This window comes from Spodoptera frugiperda, chromosome 23 (assembly GCF_023101765.2).
Source record: "Spodoptera frugiperda isolate SF20-4 chromosome 23, AGI-APGP_CSIRO_Sfru_2.0, whole genome shotgun sequence".
Lineage (NCBI taxonomy): Eukaryota > Metazoa > Arthropoda > Insecta > Lepidoptera > Noctuidae > Spodoptera > Spodoptera frugiperda.
The window spans coordinates 12,080,883-12,094,958 of record NC_064234.1 but is presented as its reverse complement, the minus strand read 5'-3'; the positions used below and the strand labels follow the sequence as shown (position 1 = coordinate 12,094,958).

At 38.9% G+C, this 14,076-nt stretch overlaps 3 protein-coding genes across 5 annotated transcripts; 2 read left to right on the top strand and 1 right to left on the bottom strand.

Moving 5' to 3' along the window:
• Positions 1–484: 484 nt before the first annotated feature.
• Positions 485–13,882, bottom strand: LOC118267333 (post-GPI attachment to proteins factor 3). Of its 2 annotated transcripts, XM_035581268.2 has the most exons (8): positions 13,524–13,882; positions 13,141–13,298; positions 12,846–13,007; positions 12,422–12,546; positions 11,892–12,028; positions 11,431–11,638; positions 10,920–11,017; positions 485–633 (listed from the first exon to the last, which is right to left on the bottom strand). In XM_035581268.2, the coding sequence occupies exons 1-7, from the start codon at positions 13,657–13,659 to the stop codon at positions 10,948–10,950; spliced, it is 996 nt and encodes a 331-aa protein (XP_035437161.2). In that variant the 5' UTR covers positions 13,660–13,882; the 3' UTR covers positions 485–633; positions 10,920–10,947. The 2 variants fall into 2 exon arrangements, with proteins under 2 accessions (XP_035437161.2, XP_050559305.1); XM_050703348.1 differs by lacking the exon at positions 485–633 and having other exon boundaries at positions 10,850–11,017.
• LOC118267328 (uncharacterized) lies at positions 1,551–5,594 on the top strand. Its single transcript, XM_035581261.2, has 4 exons — positions 1,551–1,766; positions 1,934–2,045; positions 2,130–4,519; positions 4,596–5,594. Exons 2-4 carry the CDS (start codon positions 1,958–1,960, stop codon positions 5,517–5,519), a joined length of 3,402 nt encoding a protein of 1,133 aa, XP_035437154.2. The 5' UTR covers positions 1,551–1,766; positions 1,934–1,957; the 3' UTR covers positions 5,520–5,594.
• On the top strand, positions 6,580–10,543 carry LOC118267329 (uncharacterized). 2 transcript variants are annotated; one of them, XM_035581262.2, is made up of 4 exons: positions 6,580–6,788; positions 7,016–7,121; positions 7,415–9,768; positions 9,864–10,543. In XM_035581262.2, exons 2-4 carry the CDS (start codon positions 7,028–7,030, stop codon positions 10,452–10,454), a joined length of 3,039 nt encoding a protein of 1,012 aa, XP_035437155.2. In that variant the 5' UTR covers positions 6,580–6,788; positions 7,016–7,027; the 3' UTR covers positions 10,455–10,543. The 2 variants fall into 2 exon arrangements, with proteins under 2 accessions (XP_035437155.2, XP_035437156.2); XM_035581263.2 differs by having other exon boundaries at positions 7,415–9,782; positions 9,864–10,038.
• Positions 13,883–14,076: the final 194 nt, after the last annotated feature.

Here is a 14,076-nt window from a genome sequence, read left to right as displayed (position 1 = left end):
TGCATCTCATGGAAGACCAAAAACCTTCAGTATAACCACATTAACCACTCACTGAATAGTTCATTTTCAATGAAAACCAATGGAATGTCATAAAATATATTTTTCACAAAAATAAAAATACTTTCAAAAACGGTTTTACAATATAAACGTTTAACGACTACAAACTGTGTTTCACCAGAGATTATTTATTTTAGTTGCATTCTTTCAGTTTCAGGCTTATTAGTTGGAAGCGAGAAATTGATCGAAACATCTGTATTGCACACTTTTGCAGGCAACCAACTCTCAAATTTATCTTATGGAGTCTCCTCAGCGAATGGTAGTTGACTGCTTCAGTGCTACAACGCTAGCGAGCCGGTCTGGTCGTCGCTAGCGGTCGCATGTTGTCGGAAGGAGCGATTATGGCCTTAGTTACGAGAGCTATGCATACTTGTGCCAGGTCTATGGATGGGCGCATGTTTGTAAACGCATTAAAGCCCGTTTCTCCGCCATCCTCATCTTGTCGAGCACCGACTGCATCTCGGGCCATGGTGGGTATTTCTGATTAATGATGATTATCTTGTGAATTGTAGGGTTCCTGAGGTCCATCGTGCGCGATATGTTCTCTCGACTGCGTGACGTATACACAGTGTCCACCTATAACAAGTTGATAATTATTGGTTTACAACTTATTCAACAATACTCATTTTACTTCCATGTTATAGGTAATACGATAACACCTATGTCCATATTATAGGTAATTTAAAAATCATAAACTGAATAATGGCTAGATAGTTTCATGTCTGTATGTCCCAGTGTTGTACTCCGTAATAATTCCCTCGCCTTTCATTCACTTCATTACACTTGCCTCACTATACTGGACTACTAACTCTACATTTGGAATCTGACAAGGAGATGTAAATAACGCACCTTATTTTGAAATGCATATACAATGGAATAGAACATCATCGCTAAGGCCACGCTTGTTGATAGCAACAGGGGAGTAATTTCCCAGTTATCTCTTATAAGACACCCGAATGTTAATCTTCTTGGGAACGGCACATCGTACTGAGTAGGTGGTATCATGTCCGCGTATCGCACATTTAGTATTTTTGGTATGACCTTCCTCGTCAACAGCAGTCCTAAATTAGATTTATATGTAGTTCGTATGAATTTTGAAAGCATTTTAATGCCAATTGAAGCATTAACTTCAATTATCTATTTTCCTGATGTATACAAAAAGTTGGTGACATAACATGTCAATGTTAAAAAAGATTCTATAATCAAAATAGTTATATCTCTTAATAATGAAGTTAGCAAAGAGATCCAACCGCATTCATTTATAAGTAGTACTGTCACTTGCGATGTCTTACCGCACACTAACTAGAAGTGACTTCTTATTTTATTTCTTTATATTGCAATTCGATATGCTTATTTAGACAATTTGGTAATTTACCTTATGGATATACGACCTGGAAGACATCCAGCCAGCACCAATATCCCGGCTAATACAATAGTGACAGCTTAAGACAAAACGCTGATTGTTTTCACGAATTCGCGATCACTTTTTGTAAAACACTGGCCACAATAAGTATTGTCGATGAATAAAAATATATTGACGCAAAAGTCAGATGAAATTCAAAAGTCAAACGTATATTTAATGATAATTGAATAAAATTTAATAATAAGCGTAATTATTGTGATTTTGGAATACCTTTTCAGGCAAATATGGAATTTTTGTTTAATGAGTCACATTTACGACAATCGTAAATTGTCATATAGGAGAACAGGTAATACGTAACTTTCAAGCCTTTATTTTATAATAGTAATCTAAAATATATATTAACTAATCCACGTCTTAAATCTTTTGTTAAAACCCATATTAAAACATATTATGTCATTGATTATATGTTGTGATGAGTTGGTAATGTCATCTCAGTCGTTTATTGGTTAACAGACGTCATCGGTGCGAGGGTTGGTGATGACCTTGCGCACCCCACGACGTCGCATCTCGCCACGCACCAAGCGTAGATATCGGGCCATAAGGGAGTTTTTCCGCAGAGCGCTAGGTGACTATAAACGATCTTATTCAATAACTATAAAGAACACAATATTGTAATGTTCAAGGCAACTAAATACTTGTAATTTTACAGGTAGCTCGTCGCAGCCGGATATTAAAATAAGTTCCAGTATAGCTTTAAATGTCACTGATCTTAAACGTAAGATAGTTGGCCTCGAACAACAGTTGGACGAGGTAAACCGACATTGTAAAGATATCTCGTGCTTTGATTGCTCTAGGCAAGAGTCCGAAAGCTGCCTTAGGTCAGAAGCGAGGGACGTTAGGGAGTCGGAGAGCTCCAACCCGTCAGAAGGGCAGCACTTGAGAGAATTAGAGAGCTGCAACCCTCCTGAGGGAAAGTTCGTGAGAAATTCAAACAGCTACATTTTAGCAGACGTAAAGAATGAGATAGATACGATCGAGGAACAGACTGAGACTTCTTACGAGAGAAAGGTGAATGGCACCGAAACAAAATTTTTATACAAGTCTTCTGATGGTAATTACATAAAATCTGAAGAGAGCGAAAACATCTGCAACATTCAAGATGCGATCGACGCACAACAAACACAGGCTTTATTGGACGAGTATGGAAGACATGTCGCTAAAGTAAAAAATAAAAAAAGTAAACTGAATAGAACCAACGATCACAGCACAAAATTACATAAATACAAAACGAGATCAGTTTACGATAATATAGTTTCTGCTAACTCTACCAGTAGTTTTCGTTCACTTGCAGAGCCACGGATGGTCCGTTCTAGTAGCCCTGGTTATACAGGTCCACATAAAGACAGACACAATTATTCATACGAATATGCGGAGCCTGCACCAACACGTACCCATAAAGATAAGAAATACAGAGAGCTTATGAAACGAAATAAGATTGAATTACAAAAAGAATATTATGAGCAGCGGCCTCTTAAGGCCCGTAAACATAAACACCAGAATCGAGAACTAGATCAAGATTTTATAGCAGATATAATTAGGAGACAATATAGGCCTATGAAAATGTTTGACAGAAGACAATCTGACCTCAGTCAGATATCAGCACCTATTTGTCGGGATCAGGAATTTCCCTCTATCCGTGAGGACATACAGGAGGGTACCGAGTTATGTTCATGCTGTTACGATGTAACTAAGCACAAGGCAAAATACAGTGACCTTAGCGAAATGAGAAGCATATGTGATACTCGTCTATACAGTTCTAAGAAGCATCCCCGAAGTAAGCGTCGCAAAGTACCCGTAGAGGTTTATGATAATGCTGACCTTTACGATCTGATACCGGTCAAAGAAAAATGTAGTCCAAAGTCACGAAGAAAATTTGTGGAGGACAACATGATACCTTATGAATATTACAGAGAAGTACCACCATCACCAAGAACATTAAGGCCAAAGCTTAATCTTAAAGCACAGCGTAACACAGAATTTGAAGACTATATGAAACACGCTGCTAAGAAAGGTTCACCACGTAGGCAAAGACGACGACGCGAGCGTCTTGAAGTTGAAAGTGATATAACATCAGTAACTGATCCCAAGTTAATTAAAGGACAATTACTAAAGACGCATAAAAATATGACGTGTCAGGTCGAGAACGACGATTTATGTCAACAAGACAACGCTACTGCAGTCAGTTTACAATATCCAGCGTATACGAACGACCAAGCTAATGCTACAATCGAAACGTTTAATAAAACACAAGAACTAGATATACCAGTTGATAAAACTGACAAAGCGTTGTGTGAAATAAAAGATATATTACAAAATTTTCTACACGAAATAAAGAAGGAAGCCACGCCCTCACAATTTGATAAGTCCGAAATTTCCTCAAAGGATGAAAATTGTGGAAATAACATAAATGAAAATAGTACCAAGATACCCAACAGCAGACACAGCATTAATTACAGCATGGGTTGTAATCAATCTCCGTATTTAACACCATTCCAGAACCCGTGCTGCTATCCGATGATGCCGATGTGCCCCATGAACTGCCCTATTTCCATGCAGAGCGGCTTTATGATTCCTAGTCAAAGCTTCACCTGCACAAACTGCGTTAATGCGTCAAAGGAGCATTGTTGTAATAAGAACGTAACCACAGCTACCGGTACTTGCCATACTGAAACTAGTCCCACAGAAACCGAGGAACTTATTAAAGAAATATATAAATTCGTAGCACAAAGCCCTAATAGGAAAAGAGAAACCGACACTTGTGACCGGAACGAAGCTCGAAATGTTGGAACCAAAATGCTAACGTCAAGAAGCGTTGGTGATAGTTCCAAAATGTCTAAACATGATGCCAAAGTGGGAACAGCGCCACTCAAATGTTATTCAAAGAGTTGTGAAGCAATCGGTTCCAGAAACGGTTCTGAAGAGTACACTAGCGGAACTAACCCTACTTATTCAGATACTGTTTTAGAAAAATTCAGTTTAGAAGTGACACAATCTACAATTGATACAGAAATGGAGGATATCATTATTTCTGATGGAAAGGTATAAGCTATATTTGTTTATGCATAAGTACTTCTAACCCATGCTTTGTTGAAAACGCAATAACTTTGTTTTTCAGGACAAAAAGAAAAAGTTCTCTAAAGTCCTACGATCCTTTGGTATGTTTAAAAAGAAGAAGAAAGATGTTATTGAAGAACTTAGCGAAAGCGGGAGTGCGGTTGGTGTACCAGTAAATCCAATGCCACCGAGAGCACCGTACCAACAGGAGATAACGAACTATATGATGCAGGAACCAGAGTACTACCGCCCACCCCCCATGCCGTCTTATTACCAAAGACCTCATGAGTATCACCCAGATTATCATTCACCCTATAACCCTGGATTACCTGAGTACCAGCCACCACAAGGAATGCACGATTACTATGGGCCTAGAATGCCGTACCCGGGAATGGCAGAACAAGCGACCGCACCACCTATACATCCTCAGGAGCGACCTACCGCTCCTCCGTACCGCAGCACTTACGATAACCCATATAAACCAATGCAACAGCCACAGGTACCGCTCTGTTTAAAAGAAATAGAAGTGAAAAGTATTGGTACACAAAGTGAAAGAAAGATGTCAATATTCCGGAAGATCAAGAAGAAGATGCAGGTGCCACAGCCACAACTACAGCCACAAGCACCGACGATACCACAATCATCCGACGACGACAACTACCAAAAGACTTGTTCCACGCAGACACAGGTTGCCGCGGCTAAGATTACGGCACCAGTAACGAGACCTTTTAGCTTTAACTGGAAGAAACTACAAGCCAAAGCCATGGGGAATGATCCAGAAGTTGATAACTTGAAAAAATTCACTGCGATGGCCCAGAAAGAGTTGGCTGAAAATGACCTCAAAATGAAAAAAGCGATGATGAAGAAATTCTTCAACAAAAGGAATCCTTTCTCTCCGAAGAATCTCATGATGCAGACGTTGATAGGGAAAGACAAACATTACATTGACCCGCCTGTCATGTTTAAACCGAAACTGTTCCTCTGATTGCGTGCTCGGAGTGAGTGTGGACAAATGTAGCGTTTTGTATTTTAACTTTGTTTTAAGAATTTGTTAAAAGCATATTTGTATTTTATTTTTCGATGATTCCCCTGAGTTCAACTTTTCGAGTTACATACGGTCTAGGAAAACATCATCATCATCACCATCAGCCTATTAGTGCCTGCTGCTGAGAAAAGGCCTCTTCTAAAAGATATGACCATTAATAACCATTTATTACGATTACTCAAGGTGGATTGGCGATATCACACTTATAGAAATTAGAAGCCCTACTTTCCACTTTTCCTTCACCCTATACATACCAGGGTTATCTAAATGTTAAGGGCTAATTCTTCTACCAATAGCTATGTTTCGTTATCGGTCAAATAAAATTTACATTTTTAGCGTGGAAGAGTTGTTAATACTCAAAATTATCGCTCTGATAAAATATATTATGGCGTCAAAAAAATCAGCGCTAAATAGTAAATAGGTATAGGTAACTTGGAAAATTCTTATGCATTGGTACTTGCCAGGTTTGAACGCGCACCTTCGTGTATGGAAAGCGAGAGCCTTAACCTCCGGGCTACCATGACTTTCCAAACGATTTGGTCAGATTCCTATAAAGCATGCTATAAATCCTTTCTTGAGAGGGGAACAAGTGACTTCTCCCACCTTGGATGAGGCGAGAGCTCCCCTATATTTATTATACTCTTTGGGCGAGAGGAAGTGTCAAACCTCAAATTGTAATAAGATGTAAGTTTCAGGAATAACGAACTTTTTGTGACCAGAAAGTAAGAGTATAAACCTGTACGATACCGCTTGCCACAAAGCCAAGGAAACAATGGCTCTTTTGCACGACCAATTTTATTTATAAATTTATGTAGGTGCACAAAATGCTACATAGATTTATATAACATATTAATTTAATCTAAAATGCAAATAATAGTCCAGGTCCGATATCTTGAACTCTTGGACAAAACAAAAAGGACGTTGACCTTTTTTTCAACGTCCTTGATCTGTACATCCTGTCTGGTAAAATTGTCGTTAGAAGTGGCCAGAATTCAAACATCTGACACATGGAATGCAAGACTGGTGGTGAAGGAAGTCGCAAACGTCATCAGGCCCAAATGTCAGCGATCTGGATAAATGATTCGTAAAACATAGTTTTAAGTTTATTAAGTTACCCCGATGAACAAAATGAAATTACTTGTTAACAAAAGAACGGAAATTGCATCTCTCGTCAAGTAACGGGTGGAAGTAACCTGCATTTTTCGAACGGTAAGTTGATATACAAATGATTTGTTACATCTCAGTGATTGAGCTTAAATCTCTTGCGAATGCAGGAACAACATAGATAAAGCATTTCACATAGCACCTTATAGGAATCGAGTCCATCTGATATTTGAAATTTATCTTCAGCTGCTTGGTGTATCTATTAAAAATGATCTATCTTGTATGGATCGACGTGTAAAAGTATTATGTCTAAAGAAATTAATATATTGCAGGTGACTGGCACCATGAGCAAGGAACATTTATCTGGTGGTTCCATGTTGTGCAGACAACGATTCAAGGGTGTCGAGAACTTTCTAAGAAGAATTGCATTTAACTTAGGTACGCAACTTGTATTTAAACGAATCAATATTAGTTTGTATACACACAAATTATTTCAATAGTTAGTTAATGCAGTGATCCATAGACAGACAATGCATGTTCCACATTCCACACTACATCTTCTGGAAGAAGGAAAACCACAAATGTGTATTAATATTTTGTTTCAATAAGATAATCCATATACTTACAATGTTTGTTTAAATCGTTAACATTAACAATGAAGCAATGACGCTCACTATGACCCCTTACCCGATGATTATAAAATTCTTAATATAATTATTCCATTGTTGTAGGCAATACACCGTCACAAACCGAGGTTAAAATTATATCCTGTATACCTATTGACGTCACAGATTTGCAACAAAAAATACTGCATTTAGAGAAACAATTGGATGGCGGTCACAGTCCACCAGCATCAGATTCGCTGAAAGATAGCAAATCTCTGAAATTTAACAAACCTAACTCGAGCAGGCGGACCACTGTAAACGCAGCGATTGTAGATTCCAAATTCCCCGAAGTATCCACTGCAGCGGTATCCTGCAAGTCGCTCGACTGCGATCGAAGCACGAGCCCGACATGTTTGCAGAAAAGAGGGAAATCGAACGTTTCGTTTATTTTTCCGAATGTAGACCACCGTGCTTTATGCGACCAGCCATTTTCCTGTGGCAACTCTGAATTATCCCAGGATGCTGAAGAGGTGATAAAAGCTAACTTCCAAAGTTACGAAGCCGCTCACAAGATGGTTGAACAAAAGCCAAGCTGTCATAAAAAAACCTTCTTCAAAAAGAAAAAAAAGACGATCAAATATAAAAAAGGGACCACGCCATTTGTGTACTACGCACAAACAAACAACAGCTCTCCGTTCACGAAGTCTGACCAAACAGAGGATCCGCTGAAATGCGAAAATGAACTTATGAGTCGGTCATATTTGGCTCAAATGATTAACAAGCAATATAAACCTAAAATTATAGGAGATAACTTATCTACCTTAAGCCAGTTTTCGTCCCCTGTCTGCAGAGACGTCCAGCCGCATGTTGAGGGACCTTGTCGATGTGAGTCCGACATATGCTCATGTTGTTATGGCCCTTTCCACAATATTGACAATCACATGAATAGACTGATTAATCCTCAGACTTACATGCTTAATGAGATCAACTTGGCTAACATGTATTATGATACCAAACAATACGACATGATACCGGTGAAAGAAAAGCCAGTAAAATTGAATACGGAGACGGCTCGAAAAAAAGAACAGAGACCATATTTCGATGTAAAATGTTGGCCGGAGAGTATCCGCTCTAAGTACTACCAGTCATTGTATCCTATTCCAGCAATCAATGAGTACATGCCACCACCTCCGGCCGATTATGTTTTCAAAGATAAATTCGACATGCATGGGAAAAAAGTCCTCACAAAAATTAATCGTACAGAACCGATCGTAAGAGTGGTAAAACGAAGGAAGGAAATTTACAAAAGAGAGCGGCCGCAGTCTATCGAGACGTCAAAAAGTTGTTCTGTAGATTTTGGAAATATTTATTCTAAAAAAAATTGCAAGAAGCCCAAAAAACAGGAGGTTCGGCAAACCGTTCTACCCACTAAAAAGAACGCTGAATGTTTAACTACCAACATAGTAACTAAAATTTGTAATACTACCGAATGCCAGACAGCCATGAACATCCCTGAAACTAACCCAGCTGATGCTAAAACTGAACAAACATTAAATCAGATCAAAGTTATTCTTCAATCAGTACTAGCAGAAGTTAAAGTGACCCAAACAAAAAATCAAGTTGTTCGAGATAAACCAAAGAAAGACGCCGTCGTCCAAAAAGGACAATCTCATAACAACATGCAAGGATCTAGTTTCATGAATAGTGTCAATTATAGTCCTTATAGCACCATGCACCCGTCTGCCTATATGGCGACGTGCTCGCGACACTTGAACCCCAGTCAACTGGCAGGAATCATGCCTAATCAGTTCTACTACTCGCATGAGGGAATGAAATGTTTCCACAACTTTCCACTCTTTATACCACCTCCAGGAGGGAGAACCATGTATACCAACTGCTATCGCAACAGCTCTAACATCAAATCTGGTTATATGAAGCAAGCGGCAACGATTGCCACCAATACCGAAGAAGTCCAAGAAGAGCGTGCCAAGGAAACAGAGAAACTAATAAAAGAGATATACAAATCCATGGCCTTAACTATGGACGTGCCGAATAAAGAGTCCTCACTCAGCGAATATGATGAAATAATAAAACCAATAATTTTAAAAACAGAGGCAAAAAAGCAGCAACCTAAAAAAATTAAGAATGTTGTACAAGCTGTATCTGAATTATTTATAAAGAAAGATATGATAGACACGTCGGACACCCTCAACACTACGGTCGAAAGTAAAGTACTGTCTAATGAAGTGACTACACAATCTCAAATCGTGACAACTACTGATACCTCTGAGAGGATGCGAGACGATAGCTACGACAACTATATACCCACTACCAACACACAGCCTACGGACCCTGAACTACAGAGGAAAGTAGTTCATGAAACGTTAGTGCAGCACAGTGATACTATCGAGACGGAGACATCCAGCACAGACTATGATATAGAGTCGACCACTCAAGTTAACGCCCTAGCACCTATACAAGTTAGTATTCACAGGTAGTTAAGTATATCCTAGCAACATCATTTATTTTCCTCTATTAATCTAATTTGTATAACATATCTTCTTTTGAATTTCAGAAAAAAGAAAAGCAAGGTTTATTTAGCAAGATGTTAAAATCTGTAAAGCTCTTTAAGGTAAAAGAGAAACCGAAGCAGATGAGTGAAAGAACAGAGAGCGAAGTAGAATCTACCAGTGATTCGGATGATTACCAGACGGTATATAGTCAGAAAATTGAGAAGAGCGTTAAAAATCCGAGTCGGCCACATAACATGCCAAAGCGTAAGACCCATTCGAAGATATCTTACAAACAAATATATCAAAGAGACAGAAGTCCTGAGAAGAAGAGGTCGCCCTACATGGAGCAGGAGTACCGGAGGTACTGGGACGAGAGGCTGATGTTCCAGGACAACAGGGCGCGCCGCTCCTCCGAGCGGATGTACTCCGACCTGACGAAAGCCCATCATGCTCACTACCACACTTACGAAGCCAGAAGTGCTCTTATTGAACCAAAGTCGATGAATCCGAAACATGAGCAAAAATCAAACAGAGTAGTGAATAGTGACAATAAACTGAAGGCGGCGTCCAAGGGAATGCCGTGGCTGCGGAAAAACAAGACGGGCATCCATTGCGGGTGCGGCGAGCAGTGGAAGATGTTACTCAAAGATTAAATTACTTCTTGTGTTGTTTTGTGCTAATGTGATACGTCCGTATAATATGTTATTTTGTCAAAAATGTGTAATAAAAATTTCAGTCTCAATTTTTATTCATTTTTAAACTGTAGACGCATGCTACAAATACGTAGCGTCGTACCACATTTCAAAGGTGTCAATTTTTGCTCTTTCAGTTTTCCTTAGGGTCCAGGATCCAGCACCATACCAGAAAATGGAGAAAACCAGCGTACGCACCAGCCTCACTTTGGTGTCTGACAGGTGTCTGAAAACAACTTCAACGGCATATCCCTGGTACAGTCGTGCCCCCTATTGTCTGTGTTATATTCAATCAATGAATTGATGTGGTTTCGACACAATCTGAATCAAGTTAGAAGTTAGAAAAAGAACGTAAGTTTACAAAATTATTTATTGCGAGTTGTTTATTGACTTTAAAACGTAAATACAAAAACAATAAGGTCTTACTTAGCTATTAATAAATAGGGTCTTCATCTCACGTCATCTTGAAAGCAAACTTGTCCAATTCACTTGATGCCAGGTACCGTAGATCAGCAATCACGTAACTGAAAACAAAAAGAAATATTACTAAGCAACACTATGCCGTGCTTTATATGAGATAGGGTATACAACGATGCAAGTTTTGAAAACCTGACATTCGTAACGAACCACTCGAACCGGAATTCCCCTCATTGACAGTCGCACTTACAACCACTCTTGCTATTCATCATCATCATCATTGTCATTCTATCATGATTATCTATATGACAAGCCGTTTACAATACACGACACATCATTACATACACAAGCATAAGGGTCAGTTCACACAGACCGGATCGATCCAGATACACTTGGAGTCGCCAACTGTTTTACATACACCGGCTGGAAGCGGTTGCGCTCAATGTGACAAAAATCTGCTCTCCTTTTCGAGTTGGTCTGTGTGAACGGACCCTAACTATACATTTTCTAAAATACCTACCTATAAAACAACATTGGTAAAGGTGCCGTGCTCAAGTGCCAGAGCGCGTGCGCGTCCCAGACACCGTGCCTGGGCGGGAAGTCGAACAGCTCGAGACTGAGCGCCGCGCCAGACAGCACCGTGAACGCAATCATACGCCACGCGTACTGCCGCCGTGCCGTCCATTGGTGCCAGGACAATACCAGCCAAATCACGGACCCAAGTACTCCTGGATTACATAACATCATTTTAATTTTAATTTCTCAAAGTGCAAAGTGTAGGTATAGTGCCCTTAACCTACAGGTACCTAACCTTTCAGCTCGCTCGCCACCTACCCTATAAAGACGGGGTAGGGGTTGTTACAAAAAATCACAAAAATATATTCTGACTAGGTACCTACATACCTTGACCAACAGATACTCGATACCTCAAACAACAAAATAGGTCACATTAATAAAAATTTTACATATCAAGCAACTTACCGAAGAAAACATTGACTTTCATATTGTAGTCGTAGTTTATAAATCCGGAGTACAGGTACCGCACGTGCATCACGAAGTAGAACACTGGCAGCGACAGCGCCCCCAGCATCATTACTTTACTCCGCGAGTAGAACACCCTGTAGACAACATTTAAATTACAATAACTTACCTAGGAAAGTAGTAGAACTTAGGGTAATCCGACATGGATAGGTGAGTAGATTCGAATGGTAAGACTGCAACATTATGGTTATACCACATTAGATTACTTCAATCCCGGCACGAAGAAGTCCCGCGTAGTGGGCCTCAGTCGACTATACTTTGGTGTCACTTTAATAGAAGAAAGGGGATTGTTCAGACTTGCATCTAAATTAGCACTTCTCACTACCCTCTTCACTTCGTAGCAACTCTTTAAAATTGCGACGCATTCGTATTTGGACGTATCCCAAGTTAGAGTTCAAATTCTCTTGATAATTCAACATAACTAGGTACCTCAGCCCAAACCATCTCTTAACAATTTTAAAAGTTGTCACCTTACGATCGCGGCGACTAACAGCATCATCACCATGGACAGTGCACACGCATAGTCCATGAACTCTGTGAAATCCGTGTCTCTCATGTGGAATATCGTAGACCACACCCACCCATTCATGCACACCTGCAGGATAAAGAATAAACTGAATCTGAATTCTGTATTAACTATACGATTTTCGGTCCCCAAACAAAGCAGAAAGGTACTCAACTCTCTCAATAGATAAATAATTCAAACAAAATTTTATTCTTTATATTGTTAAGAATATAGAAAATTAAAAAAGGTCGTAATTTTTCTGGGAATTGAACCCAAAATCTTACTTACCGCTCAAAGAAATGAATATCATGTCGACGTCATTATCGCATTCACAACACAGGAGCAAATCATATAGTGGGGCTATTGTTTCAAAAATAAAAATGTTTTACCATTGCAAATGTCTTCCAGAATATAACATAAGGTCTGAGATTAGCTTTGGTGATGCGCAACTCCTTTAACTGTTTGAACATATATGCGTTGGCTAGTAAGTTCAACACGGATGCAAAGGCTGATGCTGGTTCTTGCATACCAAACATCCTAATGAATGGCCACTGTGAAAAATAATAATTTGACTTAAGTTTAATTATTAGTTTGTTGCTTACTGCTTGTTAACTGCTTATGTGGTGGTTAATGGGTGTTGAGTGTATGTATTGGTCTGAACATAACAAAATGTCAATAGCCCACCTTGCCATAAAACTTGGGAGTATCATCTCCATTTTTGTGGAAGACATCCACAGTGAACCACATACACTGGTAGCGACACTCATCTGTGCAGGACCATTGCAACACCTTACTCCAGAAGTCCTGTTTATATTGAGCATTGCTTTTAAATAACACACCATCTGGAAATTGTTTCAATATTTAGATTTAAATGATAAATATATTGTCAACAGGCTGCACTTGCACTCCTATTGGATAAAAATGTGTTACGTGTAATTCCACACCATAATCTACCCCTGTTTCCAATTTGAATATGGTCCCTTCAGCCGTTTTGTCATGAAGGAGTAAGACAAACATACCTAGTTTGAGTTTGAGTTTGTATCAGGACACAAGATGATTATACTTACTGTTAGTACAGTTTTCTCTTACAAATCGATTCAAGCAATCCCTGTATATCATAGACCTGTCTCCTATGCTACATGATACGAGGGATGAACGTTCACACAAAAATATTGCAATAGTTACAATAATAAATAGTTTCATTTTGAAATTAGCTCTATTGTTTACTTCTATCTAAAGATTTTTTAAATGAAAAGGACTAAGACATTGTCGAATAAGCAGCCAACTTGATTTCATAGAATTTTTGGACTTTAAATATTGTAACCTACGACTACGACAAATAAAACATGTTCGATTTATTGATAAATCTGATAAAATGATAAAAATCTCAGCCAACCTAAACAAATGTTTACAAAATTCTGTCAATGTCAGATTAGTAAATATCCAACGTTCCATTTCTGTAAAACCACTTTAAATTACACACTATCAATTTGTGATTAATTGTATAAATTTGTTTGAATATTGTAGTTAATTTTATTGGGCTTTTGATTGCTTGGTTGTTTAAATATTATTTTACTACATCATGAGCAGAGTGTCATGTCCTTCTTTGGATGTCTAATT